This window comes from Pygoscelis adeliae, unplaced genomic scaffold, assembly GCF_000699105.1.
Source record: "Pygoscelis adeliae isolate BGI_AS28 unplaced genomic scaffold, ASM69910v1 Scaffold270, whole genome shotgun sequence".
In the NCBI taxonomy this organism is placed as follows: Eukaryota; Metazoa; Chordata; class Aves; order Sphenisciformes; family Spheniscidae; genus Pygoscelis; species Pygoscelis adeliae.
In genome coordinates, this window is record NW_008823916.1 from 2,522,906 (window position 1) to 2,545,580 (window position 22,675).

General features: G+C 36.9%; 1 protein-coding gene across 1 annotated transcript in view; it reads right to left on the minus strand.

Moving 5' to 3' along the window:
• Positions 1 to 22,675, minus strand: part of CDK5RAP2 (CDK5 regulatory subunit associated protein 2) — an 82,868-nt gene that overhangs the window by 30,408 nt on the left and 29,785 nt on the right. Inside the window, exons 13-22 of the mRNA XM_009319338.1 lie at positions 21,829 to 21,926; positions 18,662 to 18,792; positions 16,932 to 17,047; positions 15,289 to 15,417; positions 10,486 to 10,581; positions 9,724 to 9,771; positions 8,929 to 9,116; positions 6,242 to 6,707; positions 2,766 to 3,033; positions 1,232 to 1,348 (exon numbers count right to left, since the gene is read on the minus strand). Of these exons, the coding sequence (XP_009317613.1) occupies positions 1,232 to 1,348; positions 2,766 to 3,033; positions 6,242 to 6,707; positions 8,929 to 9,116; positions 9,724 to 9,771; positions 10,486 to 10,581; positions 15,289 to 15,417; positions 16,932 to 17,047; positions 18,662 to 18,792; positions 21,829 to 21,926 (1,657 nt within the window). The remainder of the gene's footprint in view (positions 1 to 1,231; positions 1,349 to 2,765; positions 3,034 to 6,241; positions 6,708 to 8,928; positions 9,117 to 9,723; positions 9,772 to 10,485; positions 10,582 to 15,288; positions 15,418 to 16,931; positions 17,048 to 18,661; positions 18,793 to 21,828; positions 21,927 to 22,675) is intronic.

A 22,675-nucleotide genomic window follows, 5' to 3' on the forward strand; every position in this document is an offset into this window, starting at 1 on the left:
ATATAAAGGCCCAAGTCAAGCCCAAGCACAAGAGAATAAAAACAAATATAACCTAAAAGCCAGAAAAAATTGAAGCTGCAATACTGGGATATCAATATATTTGAAATTAAGGCTAGATGATGCTCTCTGCAGTACACAGATTACTGCACACCATTATGCATGTCATTCCAAAGGTGACAGAATCACAGGACAGAAATGCTTCCAAAAAATGCCTGCGTATGAATTCAAGAAGACACATTTATTGAGTACAACGCCTAAGTTAGGGTTAGGACACATTCAAATGCAACACTTAAGTTCATTAGCTTCTCCCCCTTCTCTAAGAGTCGCTCGCTGCAGTAACACAGACGCCAAAGAAGGTTGCGCACTGAGGTGGAAAAAAGCAAGATACTAGATGAACTCAAACTCTGCAATCCTGATTTCATGCAAATGTTCCAGATAACAAAAACAGGAAATAAAAACAGGTATTAGGGAAGAAATCTTTCTGATTAGAATACTGGTTATAGTTTTTAATGAAACGCTGCCCTTTAATTAAAAGGGAACTAATAAGCTCTCTGTGCCTGTATGTGTCCACACACACAAAGGGCACACATAGAGCACAATCCTGCAAACCAGCTGACCGGCTTCAATGCAACTACTTATACAAATAAAATTAATGACGTGACAAAGGATTACCAAATTGGCCATAGCCTCTGTACTCTCTATACACAACATGTTAACCAGGTTATTCAAGCCCTCCTGAAAAAGACTAATGGATGATGCAGAAACACGTAATACACAGTATTGAGCCTATTTACATTTTCATTAAACGATTCCATTAGGTTTCAACCTAGTTGAATGCCTTCAAATAATTCAGATACGCAAAATCCTATCATTCAATCGCTTCATTCCAATAGTTCATAACTAGATGCAGAAGCAATAAGTAACAAACATTTAATTCAGAGAAGAGTTCAGAAGTGAGGACATTAGGAACAGAGTTAGGCATACAACTCACTATTTTTACTGGAAACCAGACTCATAAATCCCTGTGGCCCTTCTGAAAGAATAACCCTTAAAAGACCAACCTGGATCCTTAGAGCAATTAATCCATACTACCTAAGAAAACGAGATTTAAAACCCACAAATAACAGCAAGGGAGACAATTACCTGCAGTAATTAACAATTTTGCACAATTCAGAAGAAACTAGAGTTTTAAATTTTTTTTTTTTTATACTATACCATATAAATGCTTTACCTTGGTAGTTTTGCTGTTTTTTGTCCATCGCATATTCATTCTTGCCCCCTGTACCCAGATCAACACCTTGCAACTCCACCTGGACCCCACTACTATCCAGTCTGAGCAATGAGTCAACTGGAGAATAGTGGGGGAAGGTAAAACAGAAGTCAGTAAGTGACTGAAAAAAAAATTAAGTGGGGATAGTTAAAAAAAAAAAAAAACCAAACACAAAAAAAACACCCCACAAATCCAAACCTCGTTCTCTGATAATTTGGAACAGGAAAATCATCTAAGGAAGAACAACTATTTAAAATGTAATACAAACCTTACTGGTCATATGAAACAGCGTTTGAACATATTTTTAAAATACTTGAACTAATTATAAGGATAACTACTAAGAATGTGAATTGCAAAGGCTTCCTACCAACAAATGAAGATAAACATTTGCAAGTCCCCTTTGTAATGTAACAGTTAATCAATTTTTAGTGCATTTTTAAATGTTTTATGTTAAGCTTAGAGAAAAGGCTAAAAAGTTTCTCCAATATGAGCATTGATCATAAACTAATCTTCTGCAACCTCCCATTGCATCAAGTCTCAGAATTACTAAGTGTGCAGTACAGTCGTTATCCAGGGTAAAGAAATCAGCATGGAAAGGAAATCACAGGACTGCAGTCCTAACAGGTTCTGATTCATTTCAGGACCCAATTCTAAAGTACTTCCCTTCTCAGCATTCTCCACGGATTTTGCACCTACCAAAACTAATTGCTATAGTCCTATCAACTTGAGTATTTACAATAAAGTCATGCCATATCCGTCCCTTACCACAATAACGTTAACATTAACAACAAAGCCTCTGCAGCCTCTGCGTTTGACAGTGGCTCACTTGCTACTCAACTGAAACTTATTTCTTATATTTACACCTCCTCTCTCCCCCACCCATCCTTTACATCTCTACTCAGTTTTTACTCTGCTAAGCACATTTTTATTTTTTTTTACCATTCCGAATCTTTATATAATACCCATTGTTCTCTGCCTTACAATTTGTCTTACTTTGCCAATCCAGATACTTTGTCAACAACTGAGTTTAAATTAACCCAGCCACACTGGAAACAGACACAGATGACTTGACTGCTCAGTGGAATATTGGAAAAACTTATTTATGCAGCATAAACAAATACAGTATTTTTATACTCTCCTGTCTCCATTACAGACAGTTTTCATTAGACTTGGCATCATATAAAGGAACTTTTTCATTTACCTAAACATTGACATATATGTGGGCACCCTGTGAAACTGTCATTTATTATACACTTTATGCCATGTATACAAAGCACTTTCTATTCCATACAAAGCTGTTTTACATTCTAGCAGCAAAGATAAAAGAAAAAAAAGGTGTTTTTCAAGATCTATATATATTTGCCTACCCAAGAAAATCGTAAGATTAAGCAGCATTGTACGTATGTAAAAATGATCTGTTTTTACTTTCTACTACAAGACAAGAAGCCACTATTTCAAGCAGCATTACAAGTCATTATGCCTCCTCTTTATTTACCTCTCACTGATGTGCTTTCCTGTGCAGGCTCTTCTTGAAGGTTTTCAGTTACAGAGTCATTCAATAATAACTCTCCATTTGTTTGTGGCTGAAATTGTTTGTTTTGTACTTCACATGATTTCAGACCTTCATAAGGTACCCTGGTATGATGCTGTAGCTTTGAATCTGACTTCTGCATACAGGAGTTCAAAGGCACATTTCCTAATGGTCTGGATGATTTTAAGAGAACGGGCAGACGGGACTTCTTGGGCAGGTAAGCAGAATCAGTCTGAAAAAGGCATGGAATAAAACAGGGAGTTGGTAGCTTGCACCTAACAGTCAAGTAAAGGAAGTATAAACAAATATTCCAGGAAAAATAAAAATTTTCCAGCAAGATCAGTAAGCTGTCACATTAAATAGTTTTGAAAATAAGATTGCAATACCCTTGCAATGTGGAAAACAAACATTCAGAGAGGAAAAAAAACTATCCCACTGGTTCAATTTTCTGTAAGTGCTGCTTATGCATCCACAGCCACACAATGAACGGCTTCCAGTTCATGAAGCAAGACAGCAAATTCACCATTAACTAGCAAAGGCTTTTAATCAGTAGGCATATTAGTTAACCCTGAATTTGTGTGTGCCCTAGGAAAACAGTTTCTCACCCAAAGTGACCTCTCTAACTGCTACTTTCCAGTCTCCTGATTTATATCATAAATGTCTGACAGCTCAGTAACTGTGTCCCTTAAATCTTTTTTTTTAAATTGAAGATCCTCTTAATTTTTCACAAATTCCTGAACATATTTTCTTTTCTTCCTTTTGCCTCTGTCCAATAGGCCCTACTTTGTACTAGCCTTCTTTCATACCTTTGAGCAAATCAACATAGCTTTGCATCGGCCACAGAGGAAATTTATTCTGCCACAGAGAAATTCTTTATGAAGAAAATAGCTTCTTCACCCATACACTCTATAAATTGCTTCCACAGGATTCCTGTTTCCTACTGTAACAGACATTCCATCATTGGAGTTGGGGAGAGAAGTTAAATTTCTTAAAGTCATTACACTTTAGCCTCTCACCTTTTAAAGACTGCATAAAATGTGTCTTTGTTTAAATGACAGAGCATTAAATAGTGCTGCCTCCAAAAAGATAAAAACACGCTATATGTTGATGAGAGTTATGGAATTGTGTGCAATAATAATAAAAATCAATAATGGCACGTTCAGATATAGTTTATTTTTTTGTTGTTCATTTGCTCCACCAGTGTCGTAAGTCCTGTAATTTCTTTCACCACCCAACGTGTTCTGAAATACCTTTCCACATTCATTTCTTAGCAATTATAGTCCTTACACAATTTAAAATAATAAAAAGCAAGTTCCATTTTCCTAATGACATACTCAATTCCTTTTGGACATACATGAATACAATATCATTTGGAAGTTGAAAAATAAATCCAAGTGGGATGAACTTCTTGCTAGTTTTACTAAACTGCACTAATAACGTCGAACAATTTCCACCTGTCTCAGGGCTGTTGTACAGACACACATGTCACCCAGATTACCCGAAGTCCAGTTCAGCTGGCTACATGAAATTATTTATAAAAGCCATTCAGAAACAAAAGAGACACTGCATTAGCCCAAACAAGAAAGCTTTTAAAGCAACTAACTCAGGGATTGCATTGAGGTTGCAACTGATTAAACTAGAGAGGAATCTGGAAAATGATGAATCAAACCAGTATACTGAAACTCAGTGAAAACAAGAACTTGGAAAAAAAAAGGATTGCAGAAAGAACTCTAGGTATTCCCTGTGGAGGGCAGACAAGCCTTTACTTGCCTTCAGAGGGATTGTCCCTCATTCCCAAGAAGACAGACCAGCAACTCAAAGACATCATTAAGCAAGCCATCACAAGCAGATCTTCATTAACAGGCCAGCTAGGTCCCCAAACCCTTTCCCCCTCTGCTACCCATCTTGATGCTTCCTGACTTCCACCTGCCCTCATGAATTCATGTGTCCCTGAAGTCAGCTGCCCTGGGCAGCACCAACACAGCTGAGAAAGCACATCCACTCCTTTCTGTCTCAGACTAGCCAAGGCATCCCAAAGATGCAGGAACAGCTATCAGAGCAGGCAACCTGCCAAACACGACTGACCAAATGCCAAATAGACTAAGAACATTAACAATAGCCCAAGAACATTTTCATTATTACCCTCTTTGCTCCCCAAACATAGGTTTTTTTAAAGGTAGAAAATTTACTGCCAATAAGGAAAGCTTAAAAGACTAAGAATGTACCTGAAAATATTCTGATAGATTTTGATTACATGTAAATTGTTTGGTGAAACAAGACATAGTTTTTAGGAGTTACTTAGGGTTTAATTTTTTCAGGGGTATCATAACCTATTGCTAAGACTGGCATGAATTTTCTAGGGTGTTTGCCAGGGACCAGCTGTGCATGCCAAAATCTTTTCCTTAAAATCCCGAACTATACTGAAGTGTTTATGCCTGCACAGAACAAAGTCTTTCACCACCTCTTGGTTTACAAGCCCCTTCCTTCAGTGACATGAATCCAACGAGAACAAGCCAAATAAAAATGAGTTGCTCCCAATTGCTAGCTCACAGAAATCTCTTGATCACTAAAGTCATGGAAAGCATTCTTTGCAGAAGGCACTACAACATTCTCCATTAGCAGTGCACAAAACCAAAAGCAATACTCTCCTTTGTCTGCTCTGCAAGAGCCAAGATCTTCAAAGAGTTTTCAACTTCGCTTCTATAACTGCTACTGAAACAATACACATGAACTCTTTAGTAGACACTGTTTTCCCACCTCCTTCTTGGGGATCACAGACTGCCTGCATACAAGAGACTTGAAAACTTATCTCTGGCACAAGCAAATTACGTCTGTACTCACGAAACAGATTCTGTGCACTTAGGTTTCAAACAAATCTGAAGAACTCCCCCCACAGTTTTATAGAGTACTACTGGTCATACTTCTCTAAAAGCAAGACACAATGATAAGATGTTAATAAAAGCCTAAAATTAAGATTCGAGTTTGTTGAAATCTACCATTAACTCTTCACCAGCATGCTCTCAGACATTATGCAAGTCTTCAATTTTCTAGAATGCATTTGCCATTTAGATTTAATAAGCTATCAGTTCAGAATGCTCTGGTTCCGCACATTATGAACATCTATGCAGAGATAAAAGGCAGTACAGAATCAGACCATTATGCTATAAACTATCTCTTTTTCCAAAAGCGATAATATTTACTAGTGTCTGGTCCCGGTGAGGACTGAAATTCAATTAATTAATGTTCTAAAGCACACTGAAGTATGCGATGAAAAGCTCTGAACATTAAGAACAATTATCTAAAATATATTTGGCTTACATCTCTTTTCCTAATTTTAAAAATTACACAAAAGCAAGATTTAATATTAGAAATGAAACATATTTTTCTCTTTTATACATCTATTCCCTGAGTACCAAAAAGATAATCTTAAATAAACTTACTTCATTTGTTCTCCTTGTAAAAAAAAGCCTTTCATGCTCTTCACCCTTCTTATACACATTTTCTTGCTGATGTTCTCTTTCTGCATTTAATCTTGAATATTTTGGTTTTTCTTCTGAGGCTCCTTTTTTGCCTTCATGTTTGAATCTCATGACATTACTCTCTAAAGTCATTGTTTGTGTAGCTGCATCTTTCAATTCCACTTTCAACAACTCAATATCCTTATTAATCTGTGGCATTGCTTCTGGATAAAGCTTCTCCTTCCCATCAAAAGTTGATTTCAATTCTACTTGCTGCTTTAAGAATTTATTGACCTGCTTGAAATGTTTGAGTTCAGCTCTTAGTTGAATAATCATTTGCCTAAGATCTTTTTCATCCTTTTTCTCTGTATCTTCACTTGAACATTCATCCTCAGTTGTGTTCAGATGATCTAACAGTTCATTTACAATTTTCATTTGTTCTTCTCTGCTATACTCGGGAAAGAGGAAAGAAAAGGCGTGAATTTTGATTTTTACTTAAGCAAACAAGAATACCTTCTAAGAAACTCTTTTGCAGTGTCTTGACATATTTGAAATTCCCAGGAGATTCCGTTTACTCACTAATGAATTACTCACTAACGAAGAGTTTTTGAAACCTTTTCACAAAACATGAGTTATATCATAAATTATCTCATCAATGCTTTTCTCCTACTTATGACTATATATGCTCTACCACCCCTCTCCCCATTTGTGAACAGATACTAAACCTCTGGTAACTAAACTAATTGCTTACGTAACACAGCAATATAAGAAATATGGATGGCTTTTCAAAAGAGTTTACTCTCTCAGTTAACTACCTTAAAAATAAAATTCTACCAAAACCACAGGAGAGTCTAGATGTTGAGTTCTTCTGAAAATCTATCCCTTCATGTATTTCTAATGTAACAGGGAAGATGGAAACTGAGAAAGCAGCCAAAAGCCTGCAAAAACAGCTCGCTACAGACCACCAAACTGCCCCACAGATAACTAGTGGTCCATGGACAACAGTTTGGAAAGCAATGTTTTAAGTGAAACTGAAGCCAAATAAGAGACATTTAAAGCACAAGCAAGCCCTCAAATTCTACAGATGATTTCATGCATCCAATAGACAGCTGTTTGTGCCACTAAACATATAAACCAGCACTTAAAACAACTGCATTTGTATAGCTAGCATTTGAAATGGTAGAAGCTAACTAGGTTTTTTATGTCTTTCTCTGGCATCTAATGTCATTAGTGAGAATTAAGTTATGCAAAGTACAGGCTCATCACCAGTCAATCTGGTCATTTATACTTGAACATAGAAAAGATTACACACTAGACTGGTAAAGACGATGGTGCTGGGATCACTCATTAGCAGACTTTTAAGTAAAGTTAACAAATAAAACAATGTTACCTATTCATCTTCTACGAGAGTAGTATCTCCTCATTTACCACTAACTAGTGCTTTGACAACTAAGACCATTTATGCGTGTCGGAGAGTTTAAAATAGTAATGTAAAAATATAGAATCGCTTGAGTAAAGTCAAGTGCAGTGCACGCTGAACACAGAAAACAGGATTTGACTTGTGTAATTCCACAGGATGTTCTGCCACCAGCATGGCTGAGCACAACGTATATGGAAGGTCATTCCCATGACTCTCCAGAAACCACTATGGCTAGCTGAAGGAGCAGCACTGATGGGCACTGAAAAAAGTCCCGTAATGTTGTACATAGTCATTACAGTGTGGAGAGAACTAGGAAAGGAAAATGAGAATGATCTCCAGGCAAAGCTCTAACTCAGTTTTCAACCAGGAGATTAAGTAGTGTAAGCATGAAACTGAGGGAAAACAAAGCTAGTCAGGGTGTGGGTTTTCTATACACTCTTTTCTTGTTTGGTATTGTCCGGTTTCTATGGAAATGAGCGTTTCAGCTGGGGATTGATCGAATCATAGTGTAACACACACACACTTGAAAAACACTGGTTACAGTAGGGCTTATACAGATTTAGTTACCCAAGTATTTTCTCCTGCATGAAAAGTGACCTAAGTACTTACAACATGGTTCATCTCAGCACAGTCCTACAAGTAATTACACTGGAATAACCAATTAGTCAACTGCAGGACATGGGCACAGACTCCCTAAACTGCTGACAGAGGGCAAACCTCTGTCCAAGCAGTTCAGATGAAATGGCAAAGGCCACAAAGCGTACAGTAATGTCCATTCAAAATTAACCCTGTAAAACAGTCACTGTAAATCCATTTCCTCCATCCTTAGTTCCTTACACATATAATTTTTACAGCAGTACGGCATCATCCCCTCCACCACACCACCTTTTACTGGCCTATGCTCTCAGACATTTTATTTTTTTAAAAAAAAAGTACCACCTATTATCACCTGAGCCCTTTAACACTGTTAGACCCCATCCTGAAAACAATCAGTCCCTACAGTAAAGCTCCGTATATCAGTAACTCTGCAGAGGTTTTTTTTGTAATGGGTTTTTCATAAGGATTTCTACTGATAGTATGTTTCCTAATTACTTAATTGCATGATAGACTGAAATGGCTCTGAAGGCGCCTTGCCAATCTCTCAGGTAAATTAGACAGCACCATTATCAAAATTCATTTTAGCAAAATTACTTTATTCTCTTCTCAAAGAGAAATACTGTCAAAAGCAGTGCATATCCCTCATACTTACGTAGATTCCAGTATAGATGTTCTATTTTCTCTTAAAGGAGATGTGAGCAAGTTCTCTTCTGTTTCATGTTCACTCATTCTTATTCTGCCAAAGTGTTTGCCAGTTGTATCATGTTCAAACTGAGGCTTACTTGGACTCCTATAATGTCTATCTTTGCAGAAACTCTCTGAATAGCCTGATGGAGTTATCTGTTAAAAAATTGCAAACATTTTCTTATTACACAGGCATGCTGTGTTCTACTAAATTCAGGGCTGTAACCCTTCTGTAATCAGGTTTTGTAATTCCTGATGCTCTTTATCTACGTTAAGAAGCATCCACAGACATTTCACTTACTATTTATTAATAGAAAAACTAATTAACATCTATTTCATATGATTAATTCATAGTGACCAGTTGTAAGTAGATTTCCCTGAAGGTCTTTATCTATGAAGAGGTATGAAACTTCTGAAACGCTGCCTGCAGATTGCAGCTAAATTTTTATTAGTTCACTTTTGAATCATCTGTCTTTACAGTAGCAAATTCTGTCCCGGGGTCTCCAGATGGGAGCCCTGATGGCCAGGACAGGATGCAACTTGAAGTATTTACAAACTGCCAACTTTTTGTACGCAACACCGTAGACGTGTCCTAGGAAGTTTCTACATAGGTTCTCTCCATGAAAATCAATTAAAGTCTTCCGTATCAATTACGTGAGAATTTACACTGGGCTCATTTGGATACAGTCTCCATCAGTAGACATCAGCAGTGACAGATCAAGATGTTTAAGAGTCAAGAGAACCTTTACAATACATCGCTTACCTGTTTATCCGGCTCAGAAGGAAAATCCAAAGACACTTGAAGGCACACCTAGTAAACACAGAAAACACAGAAATTGCAAATTTCAAAGAACAGAACATCATTATTCTTCAACACTACTAATCAAAATGTCCCATTTTGTGTCATATTTTAGCATGTTACAGTTTTTAAACCAGAAGGGTTCAACTTCAATTGCACTCTATGATCCTCTAAGGTCCCATGCAACCTGAAGCATTTCATGATTCCATGATACTTTATATTACATCGCTTTTGAATGATAGAATAAGAGGACAGCAGATTCCTGTATGTATGAAAACGCAGTCAACAAGTTACCAAGACATCAAGTATTTCAACCCTGAAGAAGGACCTACAGTATTTTTTCCTCAATCATAGCAGCAAGTGAATCTTATACAATTTGTACTACAGGCCTGACTGCAACAGAGGCTGAAGACCAGCGTGCGTGTATGTAAAGAAACACAATCTCAAGGGACTTTGTCATCCCCATTAAGGAAGATTATGAGTACCCAAACAAGAGAAAACAAGGACCAGAACGAAAGCTATCCTGACTGCAAAACCCTAGCAACAGAAAAATATAGGAAAAAGCTTTCAGAAACTCTTTAGGATAACAATTAGTTGAAAGCAAAATCACATACCAAGAAAAGTATACTTTGTTTGCAAAAGACTAAGAATTCTTATTTTCTTAGAACACAAAGGCACACAGAGACAAGAGTACTGTAACATAATGTACCCAGAGCGGTGTCCTACCTGACTGACCCTCTCAGAAAATTGACTGTTCTGCATCTTCCTGTCATTGTCACCATCTTCAGTCTGCATCACAGGCTCCTCTGTTATTTCAAGACACTACACAAAGTATGGAATGATGTGAAAATGTAGCACAAAAAAAATACTGTGATATGAAACATGCATAAATAAGTCAGTGACATGTCTTAAAAGAAAAATAAAAAAGCCTGTAATATAAAGTAACAAACACTGAATTAGATTTCTTCAACAAGATCAAAGGAAATTAATATAAAAACCAGGAATGACTCACATTAAATACAGTGAAACTTCATCTCATATATTCCTTCATTTTTATTTAACCCTTTCTCCTCCGAATTTACAAAAAAATACAAAAATCACTTAACCTCTTCTGGCAAAGGACCTCTATATCTTCAGTCATGTTCTCATTGTGCCTATTTTATTTTCCAATTTCCAGAATTTATTTTCATTTGCTACATAATTTAGGCTCTTCTCCAGCATCCAAGAAATAGATGCTTTTAAAACAAAGCACATGTAGCTTGCTATACACTAAAAAGATTTACGTAACACTGAAGGTTACAATCTGCTTTGTCTTGCCCAAATCTGCCTAAATTGGCGAATGGTGCCAAATCATCTTTTTCTCCCTATTTGCCACAGAACCCAAGCCATCCCCCATCACTAATATTTCCTGAGCAAAGAGGAGGAGGAAGACTCAGCTTTTTTTAGCAGCGGAACCCAAGTTCCTGACATCAGCATAACTGACAGCAAGACCAGAACCCCTTTGGTTTGCTGGATGTTACATCTCAGCAACAGATCTGCAAGCAAGGGATGAGACGCACACGTTGCTCCTCTCTCAACAGCAGCGAAGACCACTACTGAGTGAGCTTCATCTACACACAGCTCACGGAGAGTATTTTCATCTCACTTAAAACTCACCTCCTCTACTCAGTTTCCTCTGGCAACAGAGGACAGAATTTAGCCTTGCCTATGCCGGTTTAATACCGATCATAAGAAAAACTCGTGTTTACAATGAATTATTATATTCAGTAGCCACATTCTGGCACATCCTGCCAGACAACAAACGGAGTAAAAGGATAGTCTCGCATCCCACTTTGGGATCCATCACAAGTGACCTGCAGTTACCACGTCCCACCACTCCCCTGTGATAAGACCAGATTGGACATTTATATCATCTTGTTTTATAGCAACATTTCCCAATCTAATAGAAGAAGATAGTTATTTAAGATCTTTGCTGCTAGAATCTCATTAAATAGTAGAAACGTGCGACAGTGATGGTAAATATCAACGACGCTATGCCTAATATGCCTAAACCATTAAACCATAAGTCGGATACAGCACAGTGGATTGTAACTTGCGTTAGATAAATATTTTAGTCTTAAAGCACTTGTGGCAATAATATACCACTGCTGTGTATAACAGTCATATTTTGGTGTGACTTGGGCTAAAGAAAAATTACCTGAAGACAAGAGAAGCAGAATCTTGAGCATAATTACAAAAAATTGAGATTATAGGTACAGAGACTCAGTTGACAGACTGGAAGGAAAGAAACTGGTGTCTAGAGATCATGGATGTGATATTTATAGCTTCGATGGATATACAGCGCAGTGCTGAAACTTATGACATGAAAAGAGAAACCTGCTTCCCCAGTATCTCATGCTGGAAAGTCTTGGCTCACAGCTTGTCAGTCCAATCGCAGACAAACAGGATTCTGCAGGGAGAGTTATTTTTGCTTCCTAAGAACGCTGGGAATTGAATGCAGGTGTGGGTTTTGATTTTTTAATTGAGTATGCATAGAATGTATACATATATATGAATTAAATAAATGAGAAAAGCCTTTTTCTCTTCCAATCCCTAGCAGTATAAGCAATTCTAATGGTTTTAAATATGAATTTTAAAAGGCAGAAACCAGATGGTGCAGCATATTAATATATTTGTCTTTTACTATTAGAAATCTATATTGAAAACTAACTTCCGAGTCATGTTTGAATCATTTTGGTATTTTCACTCAGACTTGGTTTCCTAGGACAACACAAAGCAAAGACAATCTGAAAACTCGAGGAAAACACAGACAGGATTGTGGTACGTAGCAAGGGCATGCATTATAAAAAGATATCCTTTTGTTGTAATCATGGGATGCCAGAAGTTCAATAATGTTAGCTATTATAAAAAAAACTGTTAAGGTTTAATCTTCCATGTGTAGATTCAGGTCAAACCCTGCATTTGTGTATTAAAATTAAACTTATTTGCACATATAACTTATCCACCCAATGCAACTACCTTTTATGACTCAACGTTTTTTAGTATTTGCTTTTCCCAGGCCAGTATTTGGCTTAATAAGTCGTGCTTCTTAGAGTGACACTATTACATAAGACCAACAGGTTATGGCACACTATGACAACGAACGACTGCAGTTTGAGGCTGGTCCTATGGTCCTGTGTCTGAGAGGGTGAAAAGAAACTTTCTGTGCTCCAAGGAATACAACATAATGTTCAACAAAATACTGAAAGAAAATAAGTGTCTTAAGGCCAGAAAAAAAGTCTACTAAGAATAAGCTGCCTGTTTAAAGTATTTCCTTGGAGACTGAAAACCTTGAGAATGTTTTTCCTAAATGAATCCGTGATATGCTTGGTTTGCAAAGATCCCCGGAGCCCTGAAGGCTGAAATCACTGAGGCTGCTTCTCTCAGAGAAAGCAGATGTTCAGAGGACAGTACAGAAACAACCTTTTTCTCTCCTTCTCCCCCCTCCCTTCCGAACATGAAGCCAAGAAATAGAGTACTAGGGGCTGTCAGACCTTTGGGAGATGCCCTGCAGAGGCACCAACACGCAGATTCATCTCATTTGTGCTCCGGCTTTGTGAAGGAAAAGAAAGATCGGTTCATTTTAAGAGCCTGAGCAGGATACATCTTCCTGTGTCTGTCCAAATTCCTCTTATAGCACATATGTTAGTGTCATCTCAGCACTACCTGCCAAAAAATGCTGGCCCAAAATACACACAAAAAAATAGAACTTTGGGTTTTTGACAATGGCTATTAACATGCAAACACACGGTTGTCACAATCCATAACCCAAAATCCAGGTTGCTATTTATTGTCCAGACTGATAAAATGGTACCTTTTAAACAAAACTTTAATTACAGATCCTTTCACTTTTAAGCTCCATAGTACTATTATCATTCTGGCACAGGTTGAAATACCATATTTTACTTTCCTATTTCCTTTACCAAAATGTTGGGGTTTATTTGTATTTTACAAGCTTCACTCCTTGTCTACATCTAATTCTACATCTAATTTCATGTAGACAGCTTTTTAAGTAAGTAGCCCTATATGTACTTTTCATGCCGAGACAAATTCAGGAGCGCACAGTATCTTGTCATGATAATCTTAGCGCAGGACATGAATTCCTTTGGTATTAACTACGACATCAGTGGGGGTGCAGCACCCTCTGCAGGATGACGAGGCAAATTGCTAAAAATATTAATCTATAGAAAGTGCATGCACTCTGAAACAGATTGCCCACAAGCTTTTCAAGCAAACCTATTACAGTAACATGTAAATTCATTATTTTAATATAAGCCATGGCACCCCTAAAGATCGATCTATAATTTAAAACATATTTCAATTAAAGGTAACATGAGTATGTCTTAAAACTGGGAGAAAGCAAGAATATTTCATGACATTTGACGATTGCTCCCAGTGCATCTGCAGCACATACGATAAGACATGACCCTTTTTCCAGAGTCCTGCCAAACAAGCTGTCCTGCAGAAAAATCATCAATACCACAGTCCCAGTTCCAGAACTGGGCAATCCGTACACATAACTGATTCAAACTATTCCTAATTTTTTGTTCGAGTTTAATTCAGAAATTCAAAACACAAAATACTAGCAGCACCATTATTCCTTTTATATTTTTACCTTCCTATTCAATATGTGGTGCACAAGAACAATGTAACTGAAAGCAAAAACCACAACACAATATAAAGAAAAGTACTACCAGCCACGTTTCAAGTAATACTTTATAACAAGCTAGACGGTTCACTAGAATCTACCAGAGCCTCCTGAACATCCTTCGCCACTCACACATAAGACGACACATGGGGACCTAGCACCCAAAATGCTTCTCAGTGCAAGTATTTTGCCAAGACCTCTTCTTCCCCATAGCTTAAAACAGCCTTAGCTTTGGGCAAAAGAATGAAACACCCACCAACGATTACTTCCTTGCACCTCTCGGCAATCTACCACAAAGCTGGCCACTTCTTCATATACTTCTATATTCTATATGAAGGAACAACCATGCATTTTTAAGCGACTCAAAGTGCTATGCTTTCCTTTTTGGCCATGGTGAACCCTAGTTGTTTTGTAGATGCAGAGGAGATATGAACTAAGCTCTTCCAGAATTAGACACAGCGTGAGAATGACTCTCGAACAGTAGACAAGCAGACATTCAGTAATAGCAAAAACGTTACATAAGATATTGCTTTCTTTGTAAAATTAACTATTTCCTCCCCTTTCAATTGGCAAAACGAATATATCACAGACCCAACTAATATTTTAATGTATAAGTTGTTTCCTTAAAATCAACTTGACACATCACTGAACACTTGCATTGAGCTGATTCTCTGTTGTGCTAACAGCTTAAGTTGTTTACATCATTAATTTAAAAAGTTATTACAAGGAATTAGCAACCTAAGCCCCGAGGGTTTTACACTCATTCTGCACTGATGTAAATGACTCCACAAGGTATATTAGATGTGAGAGTCAGATTCACTACCTTAACACAGAAAACCTACCTCACTGTAGTTTAATATTTTTAGTGCTTCCTTCCCTTGAGAATCTGTTGTACAAAGTCCAAGCTGTTTTTTCTTAAGTTCTTGATTAATTGACTGCAGATCCTTAACCATCAAGAGAAGGTCCGTAACCTAAATAACCAAAGGAAGAACAAGCAAAACCAGTAACATCCATACTAGTATGAAAACAAATGATGATATATGAATCTCCAGCTAAATCTAAACTGCAGAGTTGGAAAGCCTGGGCTTCTACATCTGTTCGTGAGGCAATCTCACTATGTATGAAAAACACGATTATATATTTGTGAGTTAGTGTTCAAGAAATCTTAACTTGCAAGACTGTAGTTTCCAGCCATGTTATTAAGTTGAGGTATCAAGTTTCACAACTCAGTAGCAGGAAGAAACCTGAGGGCACCTCATACCAATAGGCTGATTTGAGAAGAAACATTTTAGCGCAAGGGAAACCAGCATTACAGGGAAATAGTAGCATTCAGAAACAACCTGTTATTCTATCTCAAACACCCTTTTATAAGCCACTATCATTCTGAGTAGTTTCACAGATACAAAATCTGAATGGACAATCATGTTCAAGACTCTTGAACAGACACTACTGTCACAGACTCGTGCAGTATATCAAGAAGGCAACGTTTGCAGAAGAAAGTGAAATCTTTTTATTAGACCAATTAATATATTTGGAAAAAAACAGGTCAGCTTTCAGGCATACAAACCCTTTTCAGGTAAGAAATGGTTTATAAACATCTTTTGCTAATGAGTGTCCCTGAACACACTGAAAGGAATGTGTTTGGAGATAAAAGTGGTATAACCCCAGAATGGCACTGGGACACAATCTGGGGCTTTTTTTTTATTGACACCTGTTCAGTGTAAGGCAAACTTCTTTCCTTCAGATTACCCACCTCCAGGTTTTGAACACCTGCCTACAATTCAGCTGGCCACGAGAAATATAAAACTTCACTTATGTTCACTCCCAAACAACCATATTCAAAATAATTCCTTGTCATAAATTGGTGCATGGATCAGAGGTCACTGCATAGGATAAGGAGTCAGAAGAACAAGATCCAAACTCCGATACTGATTTATTGTATGACAATGGTCTGCACATTTAATGTCTGTGAATTTCAGTTCTCCTTATGTAGAATGGAGACAGCATTAACTTGCCTCAGGGTTATTTTATAACATGCCGTATTTACCAAAAGATTTGCAAATCCTGGGATGGAGTGTGCTATACAGAAGTATAAATTATAGTCACCACTACCATCTTCATGATTAATAAAGATGCCTATAATACACGTTGTAGGATACCTAATGCAAAAACTTTTCTTTGGAGTTGGTATACTTCACGATGACTAAAACATGGTATTGAGTCTGAAATTTGAATCCAGGTGTCTAACTATCATAAAACCTTTGCAGCAAGCCCCCTATCTTTCAGCTGATTCTGAAGCTCATGTGGTGTAACAAAGACTAAATAGTTCATAAAATGTGGATCACAAACCAGAGAGATGAAAACTTCAAATCCTTGCAGAACTGCACAACTGTACCTAAATAAACCTTTTTGTGAGGGATGCACAAACTATAAACGAAGCAGAATTAAGCCATTAGAAACAGTAAATAATAAAAAAGATCAATACCTTTTTCTTAAGTTCTTCAAGAGACAGATGGTCTATTTGTAGGCTTAAATGATCTTGCTCTCCTAAACAGATACTCATATAAGATGTTTGATCTCCACAGAAAGATAGGGTTTCATCTGTCAAAATAACCAAGGACAGGAGTTATTTCAGAAACTCTATTTGCAGGAAAACACAGCATAAAATGCAAAGACAGGACTTTTTGAAAAAGAACCTACTAGTATGTCTGTGGGAGGCCAGTTAAAATGTTTCATCCCCCAAAATAAGCTTTCTGTTTAATCGAATAAATTTTGTCCTCATATTTCTTTGTGCTTCTGACACGTAGACATGCTATATTTTCTGTGACTGTATTTTCTGTGGTTATCAGCATGAGTTGTGAATGTAATTCTGAATTATAATTTGCATACTTAGCATTACAATTAGAAATAATTTTTAGGAAGGATAAGTAAGGCATGAATAGTTACTCTGTTTTAACTATGTTTTTATGAACATGAACTCAAGGTCTCAAGGCAAAAAGCCGGGTTAGACAAAGTTATTGAATTTATTTTCCTTTTGGGTCAAAAGATAGCATAAATTGAATTGAAAATAGCTACTTATTAATTTCCTTTATAACTGCAGGAATGATTTGTTATGTTTCAATAAACACCTGTTCATTTACAATATAGATGACAGTTAATTCTACAAATATATCTCATTAGATAGGGAGAAAGCATATCTAAATTAGGACAAAGAAGAGACATCCAAATCCTACTCCCAGCTCTGACACTGATCCCATGGCTGCTGCAAGAACCCAAAGCTTCACAAATGATTACTAATTTTCAGAGCCTTCATTCCTAGCAGCCTCACCCTCAACACAACTGCTCTTGAGAACCCAGGGCTATCCACAAAACCCTTTGGTCTACCCTAGTTGTTCATCATCTCTGTGCTTTTGAGGTTGGAAACTCTGAAACGGCAGCAGCTTACCTTTTGTCACTTATCATAGCTGTCAAGGGAGTGATGCTAAAACTGAAATCTAAGTTTAAAGGGGTAAGTGAACAGGCTTTATTGTTACTTATATATCCCCTATGGAATAAAACAGATACATCTGTACATATGCAGTAAACTATATTTAGCAATGTCCGCTTACATTATTCTTTTCCATATCTAAGTATATATTAAAAACACGTCCAAAGAAGTACAATAAAAAAAGCTAAAAGGTAAGTTATATTTAAAAGCTCTACTATTTCTGAATTACAAAATAACAAAACCTCTGGCTATTTTTTCTGTCTCTGGAAATATTTCTTCTGTTAGGAGGAGTCTAGCCATTTCCTGAGACACAAGCTCTTTACCAAAGTATTGTGAAATAATAACATTCCACGATCAGAAAGCGATCCCATGGCCACAGATTTATTCAAAGCCAGGAATCTCTGACTCCTGCAGAAAACAGTAAATTCTATGGGTACAAAATTGAGGCAGCTTGAAATGATCACTGCAGTAGAATTGCCATAGAATTACTAACATTTGCTGCATGGAAAGAAAAAAGCCATTCCTCTGTATATGCCCTGATTGCTCAAAGACAATCTGTTACAAATTCCCCAAATAATCTTCAGTATAGAGAGCTGAAAAGAAGTTTTTCACAACTTTTTCTGCTCTCAAACGTTTCTTCTCCATCCCAGCACACTGACTGTAATAAAACCAGGGTTTTTTTGCGCAAGAAGATCAAGAAAAGGGATGGGCTGCACATGTATACAGACCTTGTTGGTTTTTAATGTCCTTAATCTGATCTTCTAAGACCTTCTGCAGATTCCGATTAGCTAAAACGTCTTCTTCTAGTTGTTTTCGCAACATGAAAATGTTGTTTAGTTCTGTTTGCAAGCTATTTATACTAAAAAAAAAGAGAAAAAAATCTTCAAGATTCAATTCAGAACATTTTGTTGTGCACCTCAGCATCTTTCATACATCTGGGCTTCCACAAAGACCCCATTTCACATTAGCCATCACTGCTTTTCATCACACAGTTACATCATTTTGATGCATAAGAATAAACAAATCCCTACATAGAAAGATGAGACTAAATCTTTACATATACGTCCTTTTCTTGTTGTTTGGAGCTGTGCTGCTTGTAAGTCAGCTTGAATGTGACAGATATAGTATACCAGCCAACTTCTGTGTAATTCTTGTTAAGGAAAATCAAAATTACGAACTTCTGAAAAGTATGCCAGAAAAATATCATTATGACATAATACTGATGGCTCTGTGTATTTCATTTTACGGTGACCATGGAAACTTTGTTCCCTTGCTACAGAACTATACTATATAATGCTACACTTAAGAAAAAATAAAAAATCATGTTTCATTGAAAATATGATCCAGACAAAACTAACTGTTTTATTTCTTCATTTATCTGACAGTCTGTAAAAAGACCTTTTAAGGTCTAAATTGTCTTAATTATCTCAATGGGGTGTCATGCCAAAACTTACAAATGACAATTTGTCAACGTGAATTAATTCTTTAAGCAGCTTTCTTCCAAGGTGGCCACTGAAGCTCTTCCTTTAGCATCAGTCACTGCCCCTCAGGCCTCACGGTGTCAGCACCTCTAGCTATCCCTTGCTATATCTCCCCATACCCTTCAACAACGTGGACAAGACAGTTCTGATCAGTCCATAAAAAGACTTGAGCACACTAAAAACTGAAATTGTAATAAAATTAAATAAATTTGATTCAATAACAAATAAATAACAAGGTGTTACTGAACTCATTGTATTATTTATTTTCACATTTACTTCGCTCAGAACGTCAGTGTTTTAAGTAAATTAAGCTGCTGTAGAATTTCCAATCCACAGCACTAAATGCCAGAGAATTCAGGAATCTTTAAAAAAAATTTAAAACCATCTTACAGGAGACTATACAGGAACATACAGCACATCATACTTGCATGAGAACAATAGCATATTGTAGAAATGCATTAATTAAAAGACAGCACGTATGAAAAGAGACTCAGCCTGTCTTCTGACAAGTGTGCTGTTGTCAGTGTTTCCTGCACAAGAAACTATTGCTTTAACCAATTCTCCCTCACTCAAGAGTATCTTTGAAGACAGAGCTCTTAAATGCTCAGCAAAAAATTAAGAATAAAAACAAACACATGCATTACTAGAAGCTAAGTAAGCACATTTTCTCCTTTTGATGAGTTAAAGGTTTTATAAGAAAAAGCATTGATTCCCTGCTTGGAGAGACAAGAAATGTCTTGGTCCTGACATCCGGTAGCTTAGCTTGAAAAATAACCATCCAGGTTGCTTAAAATAAATAGTGCTTAAAAGAAGGTATGTCAGCAAGAAAACAGATGTTTGTCTAAAATCCATGTCACTGCTGATGGCAATTACACAAATGAGGAAGCTGAATTTATCTGCAGGGCTTGTTTATCAGCTCCCCAGAACTCTGGGGGTTCAAGTCTTCCTTGATGAGATTTACAGCACATCTCAGCCCACAGAACTACGAGGAGGAGAAATGAGACCTGCCTCCAACTTCCAGCTCTATTGTTGAATCATTGCACATCCTCTGCAAATCGCTGCATAACACGCACTGCTCTGTGCATCCTATAAGTCCGTATCAAGAAAAGAGAACTAATGATCCTGATCCTACAGAAGTTAATTGGAAAACTCCTATTACCCTAATGATTATAACTACAGTTATAATTTTCCTCATTTGAAAGATATTCTAAGAAAAACTACTATCAGAGCTATGTTACTTTGTTGTCATTACTACATAGTGTTGACAATCACCTTGCCACAGAACATGTTTCAATGGCAGGTCACACCCTCCATATGAAATATTAAAACAAACTGGCTTCTTCCTTCATTTGGTGATTGTTCAACAGAAAAGCCACAAAAGCCATTGCTCTTTTCCCAGAGATAAGAAATATTCTCCATAATCTGACTTCTATCACTATTTCTAATGAAAAAGATTCTAGCATCTAAAAGAGCTTCTGAGCTGTGGCCAAGCCCAAGATGGCATTACTATTAATGAGCTTAATTCAAATACAAGATCGTCTACTTTAGTGTTACTCACTTCATGGTTTCCAAACTATAGTGGTCTATAAACAACTGCAAAATACAAACACACATTCCCACAAAGTTGGCAGGTATGGCCCATCGCCTTCAGGCAGGAAGAGTCAGGAGCTAGCTCTCAAATGCTGCCAATACCTAATTAAGATATTTGTAATTATAACAGTAAAAGTAAATTTTTTTATAAAACATTTATATTTATTTTATCTAAAGGCTAAGAATTTTCTTTATTTTATCATAACATCTCCTCCTCAACTGCCAAGCAATAATAGGATACAAAGTAGGCCACAGATTTCTTTCTAAAATGTTGTGTTCTTTGATCTTAAAAGGTTAAAACACACTTGCTCCTGCCATACTTCTGAATGCTTTACATTGAAAGCATACTATGCAAACTTCAATTAGTCTGTTTTGTTTAACCTTCTCCAAAATCTTACCGGCTTATATTCTCATCAAAATCTCACAGTGTCACTTTTAAGATAAGCATTATCTGTATTTTAGGAGTAAACCTTGGCAAATCATCCAGCACCCAAAACTTCACTGCCATTTGATTCTTCCCCTATGTTCCAACACAGGACATGTACCTCCTCTGAAAATCTAGCTGCTTACTTTGGAAATCTGGCTCATATGAGATTCCGATCCAAACAGAAATATTTTCAGAAACATTCAAGTAATTTAGATAATATAACCCCACTTACAAAAATAGTTCTCTTTTAAGGAGACTACTACAGCTAGTTTATGTCTTTTGAACAATTGGCTGGTACAAAATAATCACCACTCCAGTTAAGCGGCATCTTTTTTCACAATTTCTGACTTTTGCCCTTTGAGTTTAGATCATGCACCAAAACAGAAAAAGTACTTACCTATCTGATTCTTTGAAAGTCTTCACTAGTGTAGAATAAATATTTTGTTCCTTTCTTAAAGCAAGGATCAGCTTTTCATATTCAGCTTCTTTATTTTCCTAAATTAAAACAAGAACATACTACGCTTACAATGTAATTTTTAAGTTTGCATGTCTACAACTATGTGTATACTTGTGTGCTGAAGAAAACGTGAAAGAAGTAGAATTTGCTGAACAGGACTGCCCACCTCCAATGCCTAATATGAATCTGGAAACTATTCATGATACTTAAAACCAGCTATTATTAAAGGAGGCAAATAGTGTTTCACTGTTTTCCTACCATAAGTGAGTCACATACCTAAACAGTGGTTCATAATTTTTATCATTTTATCACAGCCTAAAAAGCTTTTCCCCCTACCCCCAGCATAACAACCCAAGAACAACCTGGCAGGTATTTCAGAGGAGGGGAAGGGAGAGAAAGGAAAGGGAAGTAGAGAAGCCCAAGCTCCAAGCACACATTTTAGAACATCGTCCCAACAGTCCTCTCCGTATTCTGGATAAAATTGGTTTTCTTTGGGGGAGGGGTTTCTGCAAATTCTGTTCCATTTCTGAACAAAAAGGACTGTATCGAGCCAACAAATAAAGGATGAACATGTCAGATACACACTCGTTGAGTCAGCTTTCCGCACACTCAGCTGGGTCACTACAAGCTGCTGCTTTACTTGTGCAAAGGAAAGAAAATTGTTTACCTGCAGTCTTGCTCACAGAAGGTATATTATTATTATTAGAATAAAACCAGACTCTTATGCTACATTCTCAGTAAAGATCCACTAAGTTCCCAAGACTTTTTTCACTCCAAAACAACCAGA